We start from the raw sequence: 24,086 nt of genomic DNA, 5'->3' as shown, positions 1-24,086 counted from the left end.
CATGAAGTAATTCAAATGTGGCTTTCCAGAGTAGCAGTTTCACAGGCATGAGTGTACATGTGAATCACCAGGAGTGTTTGGTTAACACTGGGGTCCCTGGAAACGTGCTCTAAAGATAATACGTCAGTAGGCTTCCACTGGAGCTGGAAAAATGGTGGTGTGGGGAGGAAGACTGGAGTGAGATCCATCCTGTGGTCATCCTCTGAGAAATGCTTGTATAGAATAGACGAGGTTTTGGATGATGGTAGGATGTAGCAATGTCATGTGGCAGCAGAAGAATATTACATTTAATTATTATTAATGAATGCCCTTCTATTAATATCTTCTTTTGAACTTTAAGACTGGTAAATGTATGAAATGTTTTCCCTTATAGTTCTGTGAACTGCAGCTCAAACAATTCTTTTCCCTTGTCCAGAGAAACCTGACAGAGTACTTCGTTGCTGTGGATGTGAACAACATGCTGCGACTGTATGCCAGCATGTTGCATGAGAGGCGCATCATTATTACCTCGAGCAAATTAAGCACTGTAAGTCCTTCACACTTCTCCTTTGACTAACACATATTGAGTGCTTCACAAAAAGACCTAAAAACGTCTGCAGATTTAGAGCTGCACTACATGTACTTAAAAGACAATATCTACATATTTTTAATATATGGTTTGAATCTGGCTCTTGGAGTATAAAAGTCTGATTTATAGAAGCCTTCCCAGATGCATTAAGTCAGGTTAATTATTTTCCCTTATCAGGAGATGAGGTGTTTTTTTTCCCCCTGCTTTTAAACTCTCTGGAGTTCATTTTAGTGCCTTCATCACATAGAGAACTCTTAAGAGCCATTATGAGATCTTTATTATTCACTTGTGGCTTTTTCCATTGGAGCTACTTGAAAGAAACTGCGGGGCCATGATAATAGCTGCTCTCCTAACCTGGGAATAGCAGATTCATCTTTGTTGCCGTGTGGGCTCAGGAGTAGATTCTATAATAGTTCTGGTTTGGAGGAGCTCTTCAGGCTGATAATAACTCAAAAGTCAAAGTAGCATTTTTATAAATCACAGGTTTTATGGCACTCACTTCGATGTTCGTCTGGAGGCTCTTCATTACTATGGGAAAGGCAAGAATAGAAGGATTTTTCTTAGGTAACAGAAGAATATTCAGAAGTATTTTGTTAGAATTCATATTTTCTTCATTAAATATAAAATTTAGTATTTTCAGATTCAAAATGCATAGAATAAGTTAAGTGATTTGAGTAATATGTGGTATATTAAAACCATCTTAAATTGTTTCTTCATAAATTTACTTAATGCAAAACAAAAATCTATTTTTAATATTTTATTCACATACAATAGAAATAAAATGCTTCTTTAAAAATATTGTAGCATTTTAGACTAGATAGAGGTCTGACATTTCTCCAGGTTATCACGTTAGTGTTTAGTCATAAGGAAGGCATTTTCTCAGGCTAGAGAGATGGCTCAGTGGCTAAGAGCACTTCCTGCACTTGCAGAGGGTTGGGATTTGTAGTGGTTTGTAACATCAGTTCCAGAGGTCTTTTGACCTCCATGGGCACAAGGCATATATGTGGTACACACACAGATGTGCATGTAAACTCCATACACATAAAAATTAAAAAATAAAGCAAAACAATAAAAAACAAGGCATTTTCAGAGAAGTTAAATCACCATTCCAACACCAAAAAACTATTGGAGATCCATAGTATGAGCCAGAACAGGTCCTGATTCTTTTTGGGGGCCACACCTGTCACCCTAGATTTGATTGCATATAAATTTGAGGTATCGAGTATATAATATTCTTATATTCATTATTTTCCAAATTGAAAATGTTTATCTTGAAAATGATGAGATGTTTGAGGAAATTGTATGTCGATAAGAGGAGAGACATCAGAGAACGAGTACTAGTGAGTGATCTTAGTAATTGTTTTCTCTCCTGGTTTGAAAGAGCGGTTGAGGACTCCACATGAGTGATTTGGTGTTTTAATGTTTACTCTTCCATTCAGGGCTTGCCATTTGATGTGCAACCAACCATCCTTTATCTTCCCTTTTCTGCTCCTCTCCTTATTTTCAAGATTTTAAAAATATTTTTGATGAGAATTATTCTCACGATGACAAAAATTTTTGTATGAGCTCTCTTATAGATTTAGGAAATAATTCATGCATAAAATATTTTTGTGCCTGGCATTTTCATAGGTACTGTAAGTTCATCCGTAAGACAACCAAGGCCAGTTTGTATGCTCGTATTTAACTGGCATGAAATATATAAACAGCGGAACAAATAAGCATATTATGTCATATGGAATGTGTACTAATGTTTGTTTTTTGGCCCTTTTTTGGGGGCCCACCACCCAGCTCTCAGATAAATCACTCCCTGAGCCTTATTGTTCCTTATGAATGCCTGGCCTTAGCTTGGCTTAGTTTCTAGCCAGCTTTACTTAACTTAAAATTAACCCATCTGTCATTTGCCTCTGGGCTTTTCCCTTTCTCTTCTGTAAATCTTATTCTCACTCTGTGGCTAGCTGTGTCGTTGGGTGGCTGGCCCCTGGATGTCCTTCTCCGTCTTTGGCTCCTTTTTCATTTGTGGAAGCATGGTGTAATGTTAGTTTTATTATATTTTTACATTTTTAAGTTTAATGTGCTAGGACATCATTGGTTTTGCCTGTATTATTTGATGCATACATTGTCAAGGACACAGAATGACTTCTGCCAGTCTCAAACAAGCTAGTTGATTTTATGCATGCTGTAGGCAGGCCTAATGTTTTAAGCCCGAGTGAATCCTAGTAGACTAGCACAGCATCATATCCTGGCCTCCTCTATTCAAAGCAGAGGAATAAATCATGATACTACACAGTTGTATTAGTTGACTTATTGCTGTTTTGTGACCGTAGGTAGGGAGGACCGCTGTTTAAAGCCGTGTCATGGGTTCTCAAATCAGTCAGGCATGAAGCCTTGTCATATGCTTCTGTAATTGTACCTCACTAGACTGCCTCTAACTAGTCAGCTGGGGCTGTGCATTTTGTCTCAAACACCCAGCTGGCCAGCGTCTGACAGGAGCTTTCTCATCATCCTGTCAGTAATATGTTAACTAGGGTGTGCATTTATGGTTTGTAGAAGCAGGTAAAAGGGATGTATCTCTTTAAAGCAGATGTCTAAATGTTAGCACTGTTTTGACCAACGTACAGTTGGTAAGTATCATCCTCTTAATGATGTCTGCACATCATTTACAGAGAATTGATTATATATGCATATTATTTCTGGAATATTTAGAGCAAGTGGTATGCTGTGAGTGCTGGAATTGTGCTAATCAATTGTATGTTCTTCTTTGTTATAGCTTCCCCCAGGCGTTTAAGCATATGCTTTTCTCTCACCTTCTCATTAATTCCATCAAAGGGCATATGCAGAAAAACATCTTGTGATCCCCAGCAAATCAGCTATTAAACAGTAGTTTTTATAGGCTTTGACTAAGGGGAGTCTAGAGCATTTTAACATCCTTAGCTGCATTGTATATATTCATTTTTGTCTCTTAGTGGAGCCATGTATATCTTCATTTAGCTGAAACTTAAAGCACAGAGACTCTTTAGGAGATTAAGATTGAACAGTTGATGGGAGAACAAAGTGTACCCAGGTTTGCTTCCTGATTGACGTTGTTGAAGTGGGTTTGCCTTGTGTTTTTAACACAGCAGCAGAGAAATGCAGTTAAAATGTTTTATCTGGACTTTTCTAAGAGGTCTTCTAGGAACAATTTTTAAATTTTGCAATATCCACAATCTATAGACTCTAGTAAGTTCCCTGAAACTGTGGATAATGACTCTGCTTACCAGTGTATTATTTGACAGGTGTACACTGCCGTACGTTAACAGTGTATTTCCAATCATCCTTTTGTGAATGTGACTAAGTGTGGAAATGGCTGTGTTGAGGTCCTTGTGAAACGCTTTGCAGGAAGGCATGTTGTGCAGGTTAAGAGGAGGTGGAGGCCTTTAAAGAAAAATACCAGTACTTCTATTTTCCCTTTCTCAGAGTTACCCCATTTTCCAGGGATGTATGCACGTTTTTCTGCCCAAGAGTTTAGCCGATTTGTTTTTTGAAAGCATAACTTGGCCTTGACTTCACGCAGCAGAAGGGTAGTGTGACAGCCATGGAGCTGGGTGAGCGTTGCATTTAGTTGCCGAGCAGGTTCTCTCAGCTTCACTCCTACAATGCTGGTCACCAAAAATTGATCCTGGATTATTTCTGTTAACTGAATTGTTTTCTATATAGAACAATGGCTTAATTTTGTGCTATTGATTATAAATATCAAGTGAAAGGAAAGACACACACACACACACACACACACACACACACACACACACACAGTGTGACACTGTGTATATCCCCTTTGGTTAAACTGCTGCTCAAGACAACTTGCTTTTTGTATTTTCTGTACTTTTATGCTTTTATAATGCACACACACACACACACACACACACACACACTCACACTCACACACATTCGTTTTCAGGTTTGGCAGCATTTCTCTTTTGATGTGTGCCCTCAGGTTATAAACTCCCATGCAACTCACTGTAGATACTACACTCAGCATTGTCAAAGAGAACTCATCAGCTTTTTCCATAATCACTTCCCACTATTTAGGGCTGATTTGGTAAATGGCCTCACCCACTCATGCATCTTCTATAGAGTCTGAGTCTGTAATTCCTTTTTCTCTGATTCATGCTCTCCATTTTAGCTGCCCACTATCTTAGTTAAGGAGACTATCACTACCCACAAACATTCCTTTTAATAGTATATAGTGAATGCTAACATCTCAATTTGCATATTATGTTATCAGTATCATCTCTATGACAGTGCATATTGTGAGTTAGTCTCCTTTATGAGCAAATAATTTGGGATGATTTAATCGTCATTTACTATGGGATAAGTGCTGTTGGTATCTAAGTGGGCAGATGAAAAAGAGGGTTTTTGAAACATGGGCAAACTTTCCAACCTCATGAAACTAGTGTGTAGTTCAGTCGTTCTGTCTCACTCTCAAACTGTGTATTGTCAGTCTTCATGCAGTTCTACCCATCTGCCATGGCTGTCTTACAAAACCAAATAGATCTTTGTTTTTTCCTACCACAGCATCATCCACAGTACTGAACTCCATCCTCTTCTCAAGCTCAGTCAGACTCCTCTGAATGTCTCAGTTTGTTTCCTCTCTCCTAGTTTTCATGGTGGTGTGAGTACTCACATTCATCTTCTGCTTAGACTACTCATATCATTAATCTCGAGATTAAGCCTGTATATAATTAATTACTCAATATTTTAGGTTAAAAAACAACATATCCATTGCCTATTTCCCATGCTCTTAGTTGGCATTGAATGCTATCTACCCTATCCTACCCAGTTTCTAGAGAGCAAAACCCTTGAGTCAGACTTTATTTCCTCTACTTTTATTTTACTGAAACTAGACTTTTTTCATACAATGTATTCTAATTATTGTTTCCCCCCCCAAATCCTCTAAGATCTTCCTCATCCTACCCCCATCAGAATCTATACTTTTTCTTTTTCTCCTTAGAAAACAAACATCTGAGGAATAATAACAAAATAAGATAAAACAAAAACAAACAAACAAGAATAGGACAAAACAAATAAACAGAAGAAAACAACGAGCCAAAGAAAAAGCACAAGAAGCACAGGTTTGTCCACACAGGAATCCCATAAACAAAGAAACAAACAGGAAGCCATAATAAATACTCAGAGGAACTGTAAGACACACACACACACACACACACACACACACACACACACACACACACACTTCTGACAGAACATTATGAGACAAAAACTTCCAAAGATGCCATTGAGTTTTTTGTGTTGGCCATCTACTGCTGGGCATTGGTACTTCCCTTAAGAGTAGTATGTATTTCAGTGAGAATCTATTGGATAAAATCACTTTTTCCATTTTCAAGCAGTTATCAATTGGAGATAGCTTCTGGATTAGGTTTGGGGCGTGTTTCCACTAATCTTCTCAGCACTGGGATCAGACCTGTGCAGGCCTGTGCATGATGCCACAGTCTGTGAGTTCGTGTGTGTGTCAGTCCTGCTGTGTTTAGAAGGCCCTGTTTCCTTGGTGTCCTCTATCCCCTCTGGCTCTTAAACTCTGTCTCCTCTTCTGCAGGGTTCCCTGAGCCCTGAGGTGAGGGATTTGAGAAATCCCAATTAGAATACAGTGTTTTAAAGTCTTTCTTTCTCTGCACATTATTTGGTTGTGGGTCTCTGTATTTGTTCCCATGTACTTTAAGAGGAAGCTTCTTTAATGATTGCTGAGCAAGGCACTGATCTGAGTTTAGAAGAATGCCATTAGGAGTCATTTTATTGTTACATTCCTATGGTAGAACAGTAGTATTTGCTTTTCTCCTGGGTCTCTGGGGTATCTAGTCTCAGGTGCTTGGCCATTTGAGCACTCTATGGATGGGCTCCATCTCATGGAGTGGTCTTCAGTCAAATCACACAGGGGTTGGTGACTCCCACAAGTTTCTGCCACTATTGCACCAGTGTATCTTGCAGTCAGATTGCTCTTGTGGATCAAAGAGTTTGTAGCTACGTTGGTACCTACCTTTCTCCTTTAGTATTGTGCAGAGTACTTCCCAGTACCATAAAAACTAGTCCATAGGGGTGAAGGCTCTGTGTAGGCACCAGCTTGAATTCTCCATGTTCAGTGACTTGTGTAGGTGTTGTCTTCAGCAATGAGCCCATGCCATCAGTTAGTAGAGAGCAACCCATAGCTTTAGCAACAGCCTGGGTTATTTGGGGATTCCCAAGGGACCCAGTTCAATTACATGTAACTCAGTCCTGGTACTGGAAGCTTCATCTGGTGACAAGAGAGATCCACTTGGGACTCTGTCTCCCCTATTATTTGGCTATTTCATTTAGATAGCTGTTGTGGAATATTATTTTAAGGTGTGTTGCATTTTTTCCTACTGCTTTTGTTAGCAATTCGAGGATGTGTTTGATTAAATGAAATTAATCTGTGAGCAGGAGGCTGAGTCAGCAAGTAGCTGACAGGAAGTGGTAGGGAGGAACCTCGTGTAGCGAGGGTTGGTTTAAGTGGGGGCTGAGGGAAGGATGATGGGTTTTCTGAAAGACGCCAGGAAAGGGAGATAGTTAGCTATTTGCTCTTCAGCCTTTCCGAGTGAGCAGAATTCCACCTCAACCTTTGAATTGTGAGTTCTTCAGAGGAACAGAGATCTAGATAAATAAAGTTCCTCTTAGTAGCTTTGAAAGAGTCGGTGCCTGAGGGAACAGAATCCCCACAGGCTGCGGCCCTTGTGGCCAGACTGCTGCTGGTAGCAGCAGAGCTGCAGTCTCTGGTTAGGACAGTGGTTGATGAAGGGTTGATTAAGGGGCAGCCACTGTGAATAATAAAAAAACAGTTAACAGATAGCCTTTATATATTTATGTATTTATGAAGCTGCTACTGTATTAGATTTCACACTATCCCTCAAATGGCCCTTAATTTTAGCTGTCTCTCCCTGTCTTCCTTCCTCCTCCCCTGTTCCTCCTCCTCCCCACTGTATCCTCTCATTCCAGTCCCCCATCCATCTATAACTAACTATAACTATAACTATAACTATAACTATAACTATAACTATCTGTTTTGTTTTCCTTTTCTGTTCCTTACTTTATACCTAATATCTGTGGTTCTATGGACTGTAGCTTGCTTACCAAAGACATAGCAGCTAACATACAAGCGAATACATACCATATTTGTCTTTCTGGGCCTGGGTTACCTCACTCAGAATGATTGTTTTTCTAGCTCCATCCATTTACCTGAGAATTTCATGATTTTACTTTTTAACAGCTGAACAGTACTCCTTTGTGTACTACATTTTCTTTATCTGTTCATCAGTTGATGAACATCTGTGTTGTTTCCAACTTCGTTCTACTGTGAACAGAGCAGCCATGAACATGGTTGAGTTGTTGTCCCTGTAGTAGGATGAAGTGTCCTTTGGGTATATTCCCTCGAGGGATATAGCTGGATCTTGTGGCAGATCTATTCCAAGCTTCCTGTGGACCTATGAGGCAGGCTTCTTGTCAGATGTGATCACTCTTCTGAGACTGGCTCTTTGGCAGTCATGATACACAGCAAGGCAATTTGGGTGAATGCATGAAATGATCCCTTTCCCTTCTTCCCCAGGTGTGTTTTCTGTGTTTCCATCTGCAAGACTGAATCGTAAAAATCCGGTTTGTTTTTGCAGCTCTCCCATCACGTTTTATTGCCAGACTCCTGTGACATTTACCACATGTCTGATGTTGAGATAATCAATGAAATGCTTGAGCTTTCTATTAGGCCACAATTTTTTAACTTAAAAATTGTGTTTGATGAGTGAGAGGCTGATTTCCATGTAGATTTTTGTCTTTTTAAACAAATGGTTTCTGTGTATCTGTTTCCTGCTACAGGATTTTAATTTTTAAAGAAGTTGACCTAAATGTTAATGACTCGAGGAAAAAGTATCAGTAAATCATGAACCCTTTGAGTTCTTTTAATATATATTGCAACACAATATTGATTCTTGTTCAGTATATGAGCTGGCCTAGTTTGGGATTCTTTTGGCCTTTGTATAGTATTAAGTAGAAAGTGTAGAATTCTCCACCAATAAAAACTGTTTTGTATTCACTGTCCATTTCCATCTGTTCCATAAATGAAATTGCTGTGCTTATTCCGGTAACTGGTCCTGAAGCTGTAATTGATACATGTGGCTTCCTGTTGTTCATCCCATATTCATTTTCGTACTCAGCTAGAACCTCAGATGGTTGAGTTTTTTTATTGGTAGAATGATACAAACTTCTGTTCCTTAAGGATCTCCATGTTTGTTATGTGGATTTTTTTTTTTTTTTTACCCGAAGTTTTCCATTCAGTTTCCTTATGAGACAAGTATCAAGAATTACCAGAGAGATGCCGTTGACTCTGTCATCTGCTGTATTTATGTGACATGGCTCCTCTTCTAGTCCTCTGTGCTTCCTTTTCTTTTTGTCACTGGCCAATCACAACAGCCAGTGATCAACCCTTCTTAAGCCTTTAGATTTTAGGGGCATTTGGGTCTTTTAAAGGCCTAGAGCCATTTCATCTGCCAATGCAAAAACAGTCCCTTATTCTTCTCGTTAGCTTCAATTTTCCTGATGGAGTCTCAATTAGGCATTGCCTCCACCAGAGGCAATTGGCTTGTTGGCATGTTGTTAATTGATGTAGGAGTGCTCAGTCTACTGAGGAAGTGGCATCCCTAGGTTGGGGGACCTGGGTTGTATAAGAAAGCTAGTTAAGCAAGCCAGTAAGTGGTGTTCCTCCATGGTCTCTGCATTAGTTCCTGGTCTGACTTTTCTCAGTACTGGACTGTGACTTGCAAGTATAAGGTCAAATAAATCTTTTACTTTCTAAGTTGGTTTTAGTCAACAGGACACCCATAAAGTGGGAGGAAATTTGAAATAGTTAACACCCCAAAAGAAAGCTTTACTTTGAAGGAAATACTTGGCATTTGGCAGATTTTTCTAGAGATAGGGTATAAGAGTATTGATTTATTTATAAGTTGATCAAATTACTTTTTTTTTTTTTGCCATTATCTATTTACTTGGTATGTGCCTGTATCTCCACACCTCCACAAACTGTGTCATAGCCTGTGTTAGAGGAAATTTGGGGGAGTCATTCCTTGCCTTCTTTGATGTGGACTCTGTGGATCCAGTCAGGTTTTTCGGCTTGGTAGCTAGCACCTGCTGAGCCATCTTGACGACAAGGTTAAAATTATTATCCGTCCATTACTGTGTATGAAGCTGTTAAAAATGAACAGTCTGAGCCGGGCGATGGTGGCGCACGCCTTTAATCCCAGCACTCGGGAGGCAGAGGCAGGCGGATCTCTGTGACTTCAAGGCCAGCCTGGTCTCCAAAGCGAGTTCCAGGAAAGGCGCAAAGCTACACAGAGAAACCCTGTCTCGAAAAACAAAAACAAAAACAAAAAAAACAAAAAAAAATGAACAGTCTGTGGGTCTGTAACGGTGTCAATGGAACAAAGCCTGTCGTTTTCGTCAGAGCCCTCCTCAGAGCCGGGGAGATGGCTCAGTGGCCAGGAGTGCCAGTTGCACAGTCAGGAATGTTTGACTTCGGATTCCCAGTGCTTGTGTAAAAACGGGGCTGTGGTGGCACATACCTGTCTCCCCATCACTGAATGGGAGGAGGAGACTGGCCGATCTGAGTGACTTACAGGCTAGCCATGCCACCTGAAATGGTGAGCTAAAAACAGGAGAGAACCTGTTCTTTCTATGTTTGTTTGGTTTTGTTTCTTTTTTGTTAGGATACAAAGCAATAGAAAACTGATGGCCACCTTTAGCCTGTATGTGCTCATGCACAGCACATTCTTGTGCACACATGCATACCTCACACACATCCTCTAATTATGGAAAATAGAGGAGGGAGAATGGCACACTGAAAGTTCACTTCAGTGATCTCAATTCTTCATTTAAATCATACTTGATGTATAGAAATACAATTTGCATATTAATACTATAATGGAATGAATGATTTAATATATATTTTAAATATAACAAAATGAAATATAATATAAAACAAAAACTATTACGTGAAAGTTGGACAAGACAGGCCAACAGAAGGAAAAGAGCCCAAGAGAAGGCACAAGAGTCGGGACCCACTCATTCACACACTCAGGACTATAATGAAAACACTATACTGGAAGCCATAGTGTGGGCTCAGAGGACCTGGTGCAGACCTGTGCAGGCCCTGTGTTTGCTGCTTTAGTCTCTGTGAGCTCATGTGAGCTTTGCTCATATTGGTTTAGAAAGCTTTGTTTCCTTGGTGTCCTCCAGCCCCTCTGGCTTTTACATTCTTTCTGCCTCCTTATTCTGTAGGGATTTGATATATTTTTAAACAGAAAAATTTCAGGTTATATAACCTTTCCTCCCAGAAAGAAACAAAAAGGCTTTTCCTAAGTAGGTCAGTGTGACAAATCTACTCACTGGCCAGTTAAGTCTAATTCCTGTTGCACTGGTGGTCAATGGAATTCTGAAGCCTGGAGTTTGCAGTCACTGCCGCAAAGAAGAACACGTGCTGGATTCTTGTGGAATGCAAAGATGGTTCTGGTAGTTTAGCCTATAGAAGTCGAATTCTTGAAAGGAATTTATAGAATGTCTAGGCTATGTTATGTGATTAATATGTAGCTCTGTGATGTATGTTCTTGTATATGTATGTATATATATATGTCTGTATATGTAGAGAGGAGAAAGCTATTGAGGGGAAACAAGTTATAGAATAAAATCATGTTTGCTAAAGTAAAATAAAGAAAAATTAATCTGAATAAAGAATCTATAGGGTCTTTCTAGTTGTCACAGTTATTCTTTCATTCAGTTGTTTATTTTATAAATAAAAACAAATTAAATAATTGTCTTATCCATATGGGTGTTTCATGGTCCTTTAATTGCAGTATCGATGCTTGTGAGGCAAGAAGGCAGACGGGAAGATTTAAGGGACTTTGTAGTGTTAGAAAAGGAAGTGGACCTTCTCTAACAAAACCCAAATTGCTATTGAACAGGCTTTGAAGTGGGAACCAGAAAGCAGCAGATTTCATATTGAAGAAGGATCATGTATGGGAGGAAACGTGTTTAAGGGTACTGACATTTATAGGTAGTGTAGCAGTTAGAGAAATCCAAGAGTTGGACAGAGATGAATGGGACAGTAAGCATGGATTGTACAAAAAAGAGAAAAGACTAGCACCTTGAAGGCAGAGACTCATGTTTCATTTATTACTATAGCTCCGGTTCCAGTAATGTACATGTTTGCTGCGGTGTGTTCTAGATGACGAGTGTCACTTCCGGTTCGTGATAGACAAAAAACATCTAAATGTTGAAAACAAAAATTTAGAGTCATTTGGCTATGTATGAGAAGTTAACACAGTGGCCAAGGATAACACGATTAGAACTTTCCAGGAGCTTGTGTGTGATGGAAAGAGGGTAGAATGGATGTTCAGGAGTGAGGTATCAGAGTTTGTCCTATGTGTTCTGAATAGGACCCCCCAATTCCATCCATAGATCTGATCAGTGGGACAGTATTACTTTTAGAAACTGATTCAATCATGAGATGAGAACCCTCATGAGTGGGGTTAGTGTCCCTATAAGAGGTGCCCACTTCTTTATGTATAGTTGCAACAGAGGTGCCCTTTGTGGAGCAGAGACCCAGTTCGCACCAGACAGTGAATCTACCAGCTCCTGGATCTTGACTTTTCAGCCTCCAGACCTCTGATAATGAATGTCTCTTGTTTATAAATTATCTCTTCTAAAACATTTTCTTATATTACCTCTAATGGACTGTCATGCCATCCCAGGAGAATGGAGGACAAAATGTAAAGTAGTTTTTTAATTTAAAGATTTTAGAAATGGAAACAAACCCACCAAACTGTCTTCTGGAGTGGCCATTCCATTTGCATTCACACCGGAAATGACTGAAAGCTGCTGTTACGGCATCCCCAGTGCTGTGGTCTTTGGCCATCAGTAGAGATAGTGATGCACTGTATTTCCCTGCTGATGTGTGACCGCGTGCTCATTTGCCATCTGTGTATATTATTTGATGAAGTGTGTGAAGGTCTTAAGCCTATGTTTAATTAGGGATTGGGAGGAAGGATGAGAAAGGGGATCTGTGGTTGGAATGTAAAATGAATAAAAAAACATTTAAAAAGAATAATAAAAAAATTAGGTTTTCTTATTGCTGAGGTCTAGAGCTCTTTGTCTAAGTGTGACAACAGCCCTTTCTCAGGTATAGCAAGAAATCCACGGAGTTTGCCAAAGGAATTTGTTAGGAAAGCAAATCTTACAAGATAGAACAGAGGAATTGTCAGAGTCCTGGAAAATGTGAGGCAAGGCCCCACACTGTTCTTCTGTGCCTGAGACTGTTCCAGCATCCAAGTCCCACACGGGAGCAAAGAGAGCGAGCCTACCTGCATCTCAGGTCTTAGGGCACCACGAGACTACGTCCCGGGGCATGGACTTCAAGGTCATAGGCAGGTACAGCACTTACCTGCTGCATCTCTAGGGGCAGTGCTTCAAGGTCACAGACAGAACAGCTGCCCACTGTACTCCAGTGTGTCTTTCACTACTGTTTACCAGTCAGCGCCTCATTCCTCCCCCTCTTTTCCCTCCTCCCCCTCCATTGTTTTAACCCTTCCGTTCCATTGATACTATCTTTTACAGGATACATTTCTAGCCTTTTTGTTTATATGTTTGTTTTTTATGCTGCTAAAGATTAATCTGAAGACCTTGCACATATGGGTAAAGTGCTCTGCCATTAAGCTATATCCTCAGCTCTGAGAACATACATTTGTTTGTAACTTCTCGGGTCTCTGACATGTGTCATGTCTTTGGTGTCATGTTTAAAAGTCAAGCCCAAGGGCCTATTGATTTTTCTCCTATGTTATCTTTTTGATATTTATAACGTTTCCTTTTACATTTAGGTTTGTGATCTATTTTGAGTTAAATTTTGTAAAGGATATAAGGGTTGCCACAATTTATACTTTTTAATGTGTTGCAATGTCTAGTTCTAATACTATTTGTTGAAAATACCTCCATTACTCAATTTGAATGTCTTTGGTTCTTTGTCTCTTTCTTGAACATCTCTTCTGTTCTGGAAATGTGTCTATGCTTTCACTAGTGTTAACATGTCTACATTACTGTAGCTTTACACCCACATTAGGAAACCAAATAGTGTCCGTCCTCCAACTTCATTTTTCTCCTTCAAGAATGTATTTGCTATTCTGGATTTTGCTTTTTCATGTAGGTGTTAGTCAGCTTATTGATATACAGGAAACAATGTTCTGGGATTTTGATTGCATTGACTCTGTAGATAAATTTTGGAAGAGCTCATATTTTGAAAATACTGTCTTCTATTCATAAGCATGTGCTAATGCTGTGGTTTATTTAGTTATTGGCTTGTTTTCATAATTGATTTGCAGTTTTCCTTCTGTAGATCTTTTGCATACTTTGTAGGTTTATGCCTAAGTATTTAATAAATGTTTTATGATCCTATAATGGTAGGTATGAGTCATTGGAAACTTGTCCATATCCACACAGGGTAGAGCACCAGGAGGTGGCTAGCATAAACACTGTCTTCATGTAGGCTCCCTGAACTGGCACCATTCTGCTAGCATTCCCTTATACTCACCACTTGATTCCAATATTAAAGACGTCACTGTGGGCTTAAAGAAACTACTAGCTAGTAGAGCAGCAGTGTAAAATCCTCACCCTGTCATGAGCCAGGCAGATAATCGTGGGTAATAGTAACTTACAGAAAGACCATTGTGATGTGTTTTTCATTAAACTTAGAGATTTATTAATCATAAAGTACTAAGGTGATTCTTCTTATTTGTCTTGTTAAAGTGATCTCATTTCACACCTCAAACAAATGTCCTGGAATATATATACTTTTTCCTTTTCATTTGCTTAATTCACACAATGTTCCTGCTAAATAACTTGTTGTGACATTTAGCACTCTTTTCTTGTCTCATTTTTAACATTTTTGGTACTGTATTTATTTGATTCCCACTCTTTTTAATGTTGTGGAAAGACCTCATATAGACTGAAATGTAGTCTTTGCTGTACCTTCTGCTGATCCCACTTCCTGCCTGCTCTTGTCTCATTTCCTGCTGTTTTCACTTGTTTTGTCTAATCTGAACAGCCCCCCCCCCATTGCTCTGTGGAGAGACTATGTGCGTTTCCATGGCAAGGTTTTTGACTACTGTGTCTCATTTGCTGAGAATGTTCTCCCCAGTTCTGCAGTAGTCTGTTCTCTTGCTTCATTTGGATCTAGTTCAATCACATCAAGAGTTCTCCTACAATCCTTTGTCTAAAAAAAGCCTCTGTTGTTCTGAGCTTACTCTGCTGTAGATTTCTTCATAGCATTTCTAACTGACAGGTGATGATCCTTTGTCTGAAATACTTGGGACCAGAAGTGTTTTGGATTATTTTGATCTTGAAATATTTGCAGATACATTGTGAAATATTTTCACTATGAGATCTGAATCCAAACAGAATTCATTCGTTTCATAAGTTCTTGGGCATGTAGCCTGAAGGTAATTTTAAAGAGTATTTTTAGTGCATATGCATTTTGACTAAAACCTGCTTTGTGAGGTTCTATGTGAAGTTTTCCCACTTAGTGTCATGTTGGTATTTAAAAAAATAAAAGAGTTTGGAAGGCTTTGAGGTTTGGATATTTTAGAAAAGGATGCCCAACTTGCTTTGCCAACATATGTAAGGTTTATGAGGACAGGATGTCCATGTGTTCAGTATTGTGTCCTTGTTGTCTGGTGGGACATGGGATAGCATGAAAAAGGTACTAATTTTTTTGTTGTTGATGTAAGCAATTGTTATGATTTTTCTGATTTCACAGTTGTTAACAGGCTTTAAGACATTTAGACTTAATCTTTGGGTATCTTTTGTTGGTAGACTATATATATAGACTATGAACTATCTGGGTTGGAACTAACTGGTTAGTAAACTATCTTTTACTAAGAATATGAAATACTAATGTCATTTAAGAATAAAGGATGTTTGACCTGTACAGACAGTACGTACACACACTCTACTGTAAACTTCTTATGTTAAAGATCAGGAACCTGAGACCAGGTGATGTGAGCAGGTGTCACAGGCCATGCAGCTTGTTAGTCTCAGAGCTCTGACTGTGACTGGTAAACTGGTGTTAGATTTCATACAACCTGCTTGTATGTGTTTAGTTTCTTAGTTACAGCTATTTGTTAATAATTGATTTTCTTTACTTGTAACTTTGCTGTCTTTTCTTCAACTTCATGCTATAATAATTGCTTGGTCTTGTAAATTTCATTGCTATTGGGTACTGTTGGGTGAATAGTGAACATTGGATCTTATTTAGTTTTCTTCATAAATATAAGATCAATTTCCAATCAAAATTGTGATCAATAGGAAAGTCTAATTCCTTAGAGAACCAACTAAGTCTGAACTTGATGTATAATGAACGAATAAGCCCCACAGTAGCTATATTCATTCAGGTGATACCATGTGGTTTCTTAAGGCAGGCAATAGTTAAAAAGAGACTGTCCTATATTGTTTCCTTTTCCTTTTTCCTGTCCGATTATCTGGAAAGTTTCCAAGGGTTATATGACTTAATTCTCCTCTGGTAGGCTTGATTAGCAAGGGTGTCACTTGCCAAACACTGGACAGTGCAGGGATTTGTGACTCATCTTCTCAGAAGTCAGTCCATCTCCTGCCGCAGAATGCCATTGCTTGTTGGTGAATGTTGAATAACGTGTTTAGGGATGACCAGCTTGTGAGTAGGGGTAGCTATAGGGCATCTGGGGGCTGCTTTGCACTGCATGAACTCAGTGAGATCTTGCCCTGCTGGCAGCTGCTCATTTTGAGAGGAGCTTTTTCCTTTTGCTTCACATTTCTTTTCTCAATACAAAAGGAATGCTTCCCTTTCTAAAGTTTTAAATGAGATGTTAAAAAAGTCACGTGTTCTCACATGGAGAAAGTGCATGACTATGCCTTTCAGAGGGACATAAATTTTCTTAGCCTAGAAAACCTTGAAGTGCATAATTCCCAACAGTGTCTGAAAGCCCTTGGAGAGCTAGATGGAGTGTGTGGCTCAGCGTCATCTTCAGGCTCTGCAGCCCGCTTTGTGACCCCCTCTGATCCATGGTCTGTACTTGTTAAATGCACGGATTTGAAGCCTCCTAGCGGCATGATGTTTTCTGTAATTAAGGAATTAAAAATATCATTTATTGAAAGAATGCTGTGGTAAACTAACAAAGCTTGTATGCACGGCACTGGACTGCTCCAGTGTCCGTATCAGACAGTCAGTTTGAGTCCGACTGCATTGTCTGTCACTTAACCTTGATAAAAATCTGATTGGACTATACATGAAATACGTGAAAAAGGTGACTGAAAATTTTAGTGTTTTTATTTTAGATCATACTATCTTAACTCTTAATTGATTTTTTTAATTGAATGCAGCTATTTTACAGTCAGGAAGAACAATGGTGCTCTTAATGAGTCTGATTACTTTGTGTACATGTATAGTTTTAGATGTAGTTATTGTGTTTATATTTTAAAAATCTTCTTTTTTAAAAGATGGAGCTATTTCCTTTTGGAAAGCCTATAGTTCATTTTCATACAGTTTTTAAAAAATTCTTTCAAAGTTAAATAAAATGACTTAGTTGAGAACCTTGAAATGGAGACTATAGTAAAACTTTAAAACAGTGAAAAAGAACACTGGTTTAATTATTACTTTTTTCAGTAAAAATAACCTTTATAACTATAGGAATTTTTAAAATAGAAGCCACACAGAAAGAAATATGAATGAGGATTAGTTAGGAGGGAGAAAAAAGTGGTGTCCCTTTGTTAAGCATTAAAAAATTTTAATTAACTGCTTGCCCAAACACAACAATTAAAATGGCAATTACCTCTAAAGTAGCAACAGTGTAATTGCAGCCGCTGTGATCTAAAGCTAGGAAACAAAATGTTAATCTGGAATGAGCAGTTTAAATATGAAATTATGATATACTTGGCTTCCCGTAGTACAGCTGTCAAGCTTGGGCAGCTCGCTGGTCAATAGTGACATTCTATGTGTCAGTGAACAGAGTCTCTTGATACCATAGCCCACAGTTCACACATTACTGAAGCTCCAACTGTCGAACATTCAAGTCCCTTGGTATTATTGCCGCTTCCAGACTCTCCTGACTGGCTCATGTTTCATTCTTTGGCAATTTGCCCTAATGATATCCCTCAGGAGCTTTCAGCCTCTCTTCTTTCCATATTTAATCGTGCTGTATTAATCTGAGTGATGCGCAAACTGTGTTGTGCATATTGTCATTTCCTACAGTATTTTCTAAAAGACTCACTAATTTTTTTCAGTTCAACTTTTATTTATGGTCCAAATTTAACCTTAGCTATATTTTCAAGTTGAATATAAAAATCTGCATATGATTCCCAAGAAACTCCTTTTGCTGTTTGTGTGTTTTTCAGAGGGACCTCTGAGACACAGGATTTTACATGTAGAATTGGTAAAAACAGTGTGAGCTATGTCACTGGGTAAATTGTTCTATGATGATCACTCATCTTTGATACCTTGAACATGCCTTTTTCTTTAGAGGGTCAGCAGCTCCTCATTATTGTTACCCTTCTGTGCATTTTAGTTAACCGCCTGTCTCCATGGATCCGCTGCTCTGCTCTACCCGATGTACTGGCAGCACATATACATCCCTGTGCTTCCTCCCCACCTACTGGACTACTGCTGGTAAGCTGGCCTTTGCCGGAGTCCTTGCACCTGGACGTCACCATTAGAAACAGATCTTTATAGTATAGTCATGTACAGATGAAAGGAACCACAGAAACTTGACTTTCAGATGATTTGTAAGTATAAACGTATTTTTATATGTATCAATCAGAACAGTTCATTCCAAAGATAACAAAAATTTAGATTTGGCAAAATGTAGTTCTTTAAATTTTGCAAATTTCTTCTGTGGTCATTTAGAAAAAAAGACGTGTAAGTAAGAAATATAATTTCATTAATGGCTCAAAGGTTACACAAGGGTTCTGGTATCAGAGAATAGTACCCCAGGTATCAGAATTTATCTGTCAAATCTACCCATAGTCCCCTTGGCTTTATTGAGGACAAGCTTTCCTACCTTTGCCTGGGACACCCTTTTTCTTCACCTCCCCCTCAATAGCACCATGAAAACAGTATTGTCAAAGCCACTGCTTCTAGTACAAGAATTTTTGAGAGTCTGGTATGAGGCAAAGTGTCAGCCTAAAGCAACCATGAAAAACAGTGGAAAGTGTGAGAGCAATTGTGAGAACTGTCTGGCTTTAGAAACAACTCCCAGTGAGCTCAGTAATCTGAGTTCAATCAGGCCACTAGAAACTGGAACAATGGCCAATGGCCTCCTTGTTCCCTCTGACTGGAATATAGCAAGGCTGGTATATAGGAAGGCTAGACCAGGGGGAGACTTCAGGGCAGAGGCCTTGATTGTGTATAGGGAAGACACTCATGAACTAGATTCCGATACAGGAGTTTTGATACTCAGGGTAAAGAATTTTTCTCACTGTATAACCACCTGCAGGCATAGTGAATTTTTAAAAAAAATTTGTTGAGATTTTCTTCTCTGAATCATGCCTTTGTATACATGTATGATTCACACACACACACACACAGAGAGAGAGAGAGAGAGAGAGACAGAGACAGAGACAGAGACAGAGAGACAGAGAAACACAGAGAAAGAAAGAGACAGAGAGACACAGAGAGACACAGAGACAGAAAGAGGAAGGGAGGGAGGGAGGGAGGGGGAGAAGGGGAGAAGGAGAGGGAGAAAAACACACAGAAATCATTTGGTATTGATAATTTTCGTATATCAAAGCTAGTATTAGTAAAAATCAAAGTCTTTTGGAATTAATATATTTACTTAAAATTTTCATGAAAGACGTTAAAGTTTTTTAAGGATTGTGTTTATTTAAACACATGAAGTTTCTTCAGAAGGATGGTAGGTGGCTAGCCTTCTTCAGAACAGTGTCCAGATTAATTACACTTCTGCCCTGTGCGCTTCCATAGTGGCGTAACAGTATTGCTCTTCGGTGAAGTAGGTAGTCAGGGACTCACCACTGCTGTTCTGTCCTTGGAGAACATTGAAAGGAAAAACAGTTTTGTAGACTACAGGATGTAATTTAATTATATTGTGAAGTGTAACATGTACAAATCTAAGTATAAAGCCAGATCACTAAGTAAGTAAGGTTTTTTTTTGTTTTTTGTTTTTTTTTTTGTTATTCATCTTAGAGTTTTCCTTTTGACCAACACAATTAAAATAGTTTTCCTCCTTAAAGGCAGAGAATGCAGTTTGCTTATGTTGGTGCAGGCAGTAGATTTTTTTTGTATACAGCATCTGTAACTAGACATTTATTTTAAAGTTCTCTTTTCTAAAAGTCATATACAATTGTAGTCATTTTGAGAACTAATTATAGGATTAGTATTACGTTTTATAATACTCCTTGCATCACAATTTTTCTGCTAAAATGTTCTGACCTTTTGGGATAACATACCTTTAAGCTCAATTCTATGTAGTAATATATATGTAAAATGTTCTAAACACTATTTGAAAGTGTCAATGATACACAGATTCTTTCCAGAACTGTTTTCTTGGTTCTGTCCCTGCTGTCCAGTCTTCACTGCTGCCTCCACTCTAAAGAAGCTCCCCCCCCCCCCCCCCCCCCCCGTTCTTTCTTATTGCTTACTTCTTCTAATGCCGGAAGTAGTCCTTAGGACAAGTTCCAACAGCCTCCATGCAGGTATTCCCTGGTTCAGAGTGAGCAGTAGTGTCCAAACAAGGAGTTATTTGAAAACTTTCTGAGCCTTAAAGTCATATGATAGGCTCAGCTTTTGTTAAAGGATCTATCTATCCATCTATGTTTCCTTCTATTGTCAGAAAGTGTGATAGATTAAGCAGTTTCCTAGGGAAAATGATTCTCCTCCATTTATATCCTTAATATTAGGACCATACTGATAGGAAGAAAAATGTAAATTATTCCCTCAGTCTCAAAATCATTGAAAAAAATTTACATCAAGTTCCAAATGGGCCACATTTTTTGAGGATTACATGTATGTTGGTTTACTTTTCAGAATGATTGGGATGTTGCAAATCCTGAAATAGCCCTGGATCCATAAAACATTTCTGTGTTTGCACCTGGTGTTGGTGATGTGCCATAGACTTTGGAGAACCATAATGCCCTCTTGTGACCATAGATGAATATCACATCTTGGTCCTTTGACACTCTTACTACATTGTTGGTTGGTCCATCCACCCATCCATACATACATTAACCCACCTGCTCAGCCCTCCATCATTTAGTGACTGCCTATTTGGCAAGCTGTGAACATGTAATGCAATAAATAAGCTTTTTTACTTGTTTATTTACTGGAAGAAATAAACACACATACATAGCTCTCTGCACACCTCCATGCACACCTACAAGTATAGAACAACCCTGTAACACTGTAATTGCTATAGCTAAGTCACTCAAGGACACATGGGTGGCAGCTTAAGCAATATGTGGACAGCACATTCTTGCTAAGTTTAGGAAAGCTGCTGGGAGGAAGTGATGTCATCTGTGTTTTCCTTTCAATCAAGCAAAGTAACAGTACTCCAATATGGCACATCTATTGTCAGACACTTCAAAACTGTCTGAATTCATAAGTACATTTGAGGAAGTGTGGCTCTAAGACCACCAAGATGATCATAGATCATTATCTGCTCAAGCGGTGCTTAAGTTAGTCATATAGTTGGATTTTCTAGATTATTTCTTTGCAACTATACGATTTAGATTCTAAGAAAAAAATTAAGTAAAAATTACATTCTTTCAGACTACCCTGATGGCTGCAATAGTATGTGTCAGGTTAGCTTCTTTTCTTTTTTCTTTTTTCTTTTTTTTTCTTTTTTTTTTTTGGTTTTTTCGAGACAGGGTTTCTTTGTGTAGCTTTGCACCTTTCCTGGGACTCACTTGGTAGCCCAGGCTGGCCTCTAACTCACAGAGATCCGCCTGGCTCTGCCTCCCGAGTGCTGGGATTAAAGGCGTGTGCGCCACCACCGCCCGGCTGCTTCTTTTTAAGTAGCTTTGGAAGGAGAAAAAAAAGTGATTCTGCATAAAGATGCCACCACAAAGAAGCAATAGTTTAGAGCCGTCTGTACTGTCTTTTCTAAATAATATCACAGACAGTAGAGCTTAAAGACAGCCTTATGTGTGGATAATGGAGCATCTGCATCACCACTGATTTCTTCCTGATGTACCAACACCCTCATCAAAGTAGGATGGGCGGTCCAGCTAGGATTCAGAGTGACTTTCCAGGAGAGCTGGCTGTTGTCATAATAGTATATGACAGTCCACTGGGAAAGAAACGCCCACTCTTTTGACTCTATAAACACTGTATTCTGTCAAATATCATAATGATTTTAGAAAATTATACTCTAGTGTTTTTAATTCAAACATCTGTAAGTTTATGAATTTGCTACAAATTAGTAAGAAAAAATAAACTATACAGCATTTTTCTGTGATCACATTGAAGAGTTTTGATTTGTTAATTGTTAAATTTGTCATAGAAGCCTGCTATAATATAATTTTAATTCTAACTTAATTTATATGAGCATATTATTTGTATCTCAGAAAGCAAGTAGCTTTCAGAAACATTTCAAAGGATTTTTCTGGATGTATTTCCTAGGATTATTGGTTAGCTTAGACTTTTGCTTTATGAAATGCTAGCCTTGTTTGGAAGATGGATATACTTCTTAGGTTTACAAGGCGTGAGTATTTTGATTAGGACTCTTACTAAAATATTCTTTGGAGTTTAAGATACTATGAACTTTTTGTATTGTCAACATCACTGGTAAAATATTCTAAACCTCAGGGGATCTAGAGGTTCCCATAGTGATTTTGAGATTGCTGTGCTATACCTTTCATGTTTGGTGGGTGTGGCATGAAAGACACTGGGAGTTGGCCAACTTGTTTTTGACAGTTGTCCAAAGCTGCGCCTGGAGCCCTGGATAGTGATCTGCATTTTATGTCTTCTGGGGAGTTGTAGAGAACCCAGGCACAAGAGCTTGAACTAGGGCAACAGCCAGCTTTCCCTTCTGCCAGCAAAAGGGCAACAGTCCACATTTGTTTCTGTTTCCTTTAAAGGTAGAGAATCTGTTAGTTCCTAAGGAGATCAAGGCATGGAATAGTCAAGTGAAGCTTACAGAATACCACACCAACTCCATCCAGATGGTCAGTTGTGTAGACTTTTTAAAAGACTGTAAAGGAACAAGGCTACAATAAGCTAAGACAACTGTGAAGGAGAATTAATACAGTCATAATGAAATACTGCATGTACTGCATGTACATAGTAATGAGAAAGAACCTAATTTATGGTTTCTGGGATTCTGGATATAAAAGTTATTTTTAGTCAGCCTTAACTGACTAAACTTGGACCTTTCTAAAATGATTTGAGACATCTGGACCGGCTAGGGTATCTGTTAGAGTCAGCTATCACTACTACTCTGCAGTGGTGTGCACATCACGGAGCCTGAGCAGTTCTGTATAATGACAGTGCTGTTGAGAACATTATATGAGCCTTTGAGCAGCAAGATTTGCATTAGCAGGAAAGGTTGGTGTTAAAGGTCAGAGATGTCTATAGAAGGATTCCCCAAAATGCGTATTTTAAAAAATAGCTACGTGTTCTCATTTATTTATCATTTTTCATAGACATCTGTCTGTCCTTATTTTTTGTTGATAATTTAGTTTCAAAATTTCAAGGTGACTACTTTTCTTCTTGTATTTCCTAACAATTATTTCTAACATTTTCCTGATTCATATGTCATATACTAAAGTGATTTAGTATCTTTATTTTCTGCTGGAGTACAAGATCCAGGAGGAAATATATCCCATCTACATTGTTTATCACCTTGTTTAAGTTTCTATCCAAGGGCCTGGATCTGGTATGCTCCCAAAATCATAGCCTGAAATAATTAATTCAAAACCATTCTTAGACATGAAAATTTTTTATTAAGATTCTCATATTAGTAGCCAGACAGTGGTCATGCACACCTTTAACCCCAGCACTCAGGAGGCAGAAGCAGGCAGATCTCTGTGAGTTTGAGGACAGCCAGGACTACATAAAGAGACCCTGTCTCGGAAAAAAAAATATTATTATACTACTAAGGATAAAAGTAATGCACTAACTTTAAAGAAATTGAAAATTCAGGTGGTTAGTCTTAACAGAAGACATGCTTTATGTTATACTATAGCTTTGGACCCATCTTTAATTGAGAAACATTTATCTGTATAAAACATATTTTTGGATAAATATATATATATATATATATATATGTATATATACAGAAAGGCTCTAAAAAGCATTTGAGTATAATATTGGTTCCCTTTTCTATGGTTCTCCTTCCACCCCTTACGTTTGGTCTGTCCGCTGTCACTCGTACAGTACACGCAGTGCTCCGTGTGGTGTCCACGTCTTGTTCCCACCTCTCATCTGTCACCAGCTGAAAACTGT

General features: G+C 38.7%; 1 protein-coding gene across 2 annotated transcripts in view; it reads left to right on the top strand.

The window, feature by feature from the left end:
* Dennd1b (DENN domain containing 1B) overlaps window positions 1-24,086 on the top strand; it is a 219,589-nt gene that overhangs the window by 97,419 nt on the left and 98,084 nt on the right. For both annotated transcript variants that reach the window (XM_028889858.2, XM_028889857.2), the window contains 2 exons: window positions 416-526; window positions 18,196-18,296. In XM_028889858.2, the coding sequence (XP_028745691.1) occupies window positions 416-526; window positions 18,196-18,296 (212 nt within the window). The remainder of the gene's footprint in view (window positions 1-415; window positions 527-18,195; window positions 18,297-24,086) is intronic.

Source organism: Peromyscus leucopus, chromosome 15 (assembly GCF_004664715.2).
Source record: "Peromyscus leucopus breed LL Stock chromosome 15, UCI_PerLeu_2.1, whole genome shotgun sequence".
NCBI lineage: Eukaryota > Metazoa > Chordata > Mammalia > Rodentia > Cricetidae > Peromyscus > Peromyscus leucopus.
The sequence above is the reverse complement of the archived record's forward strand: the minus strand, read 5'-3'. Positions and strand labels throughout refer to the sequence as shown.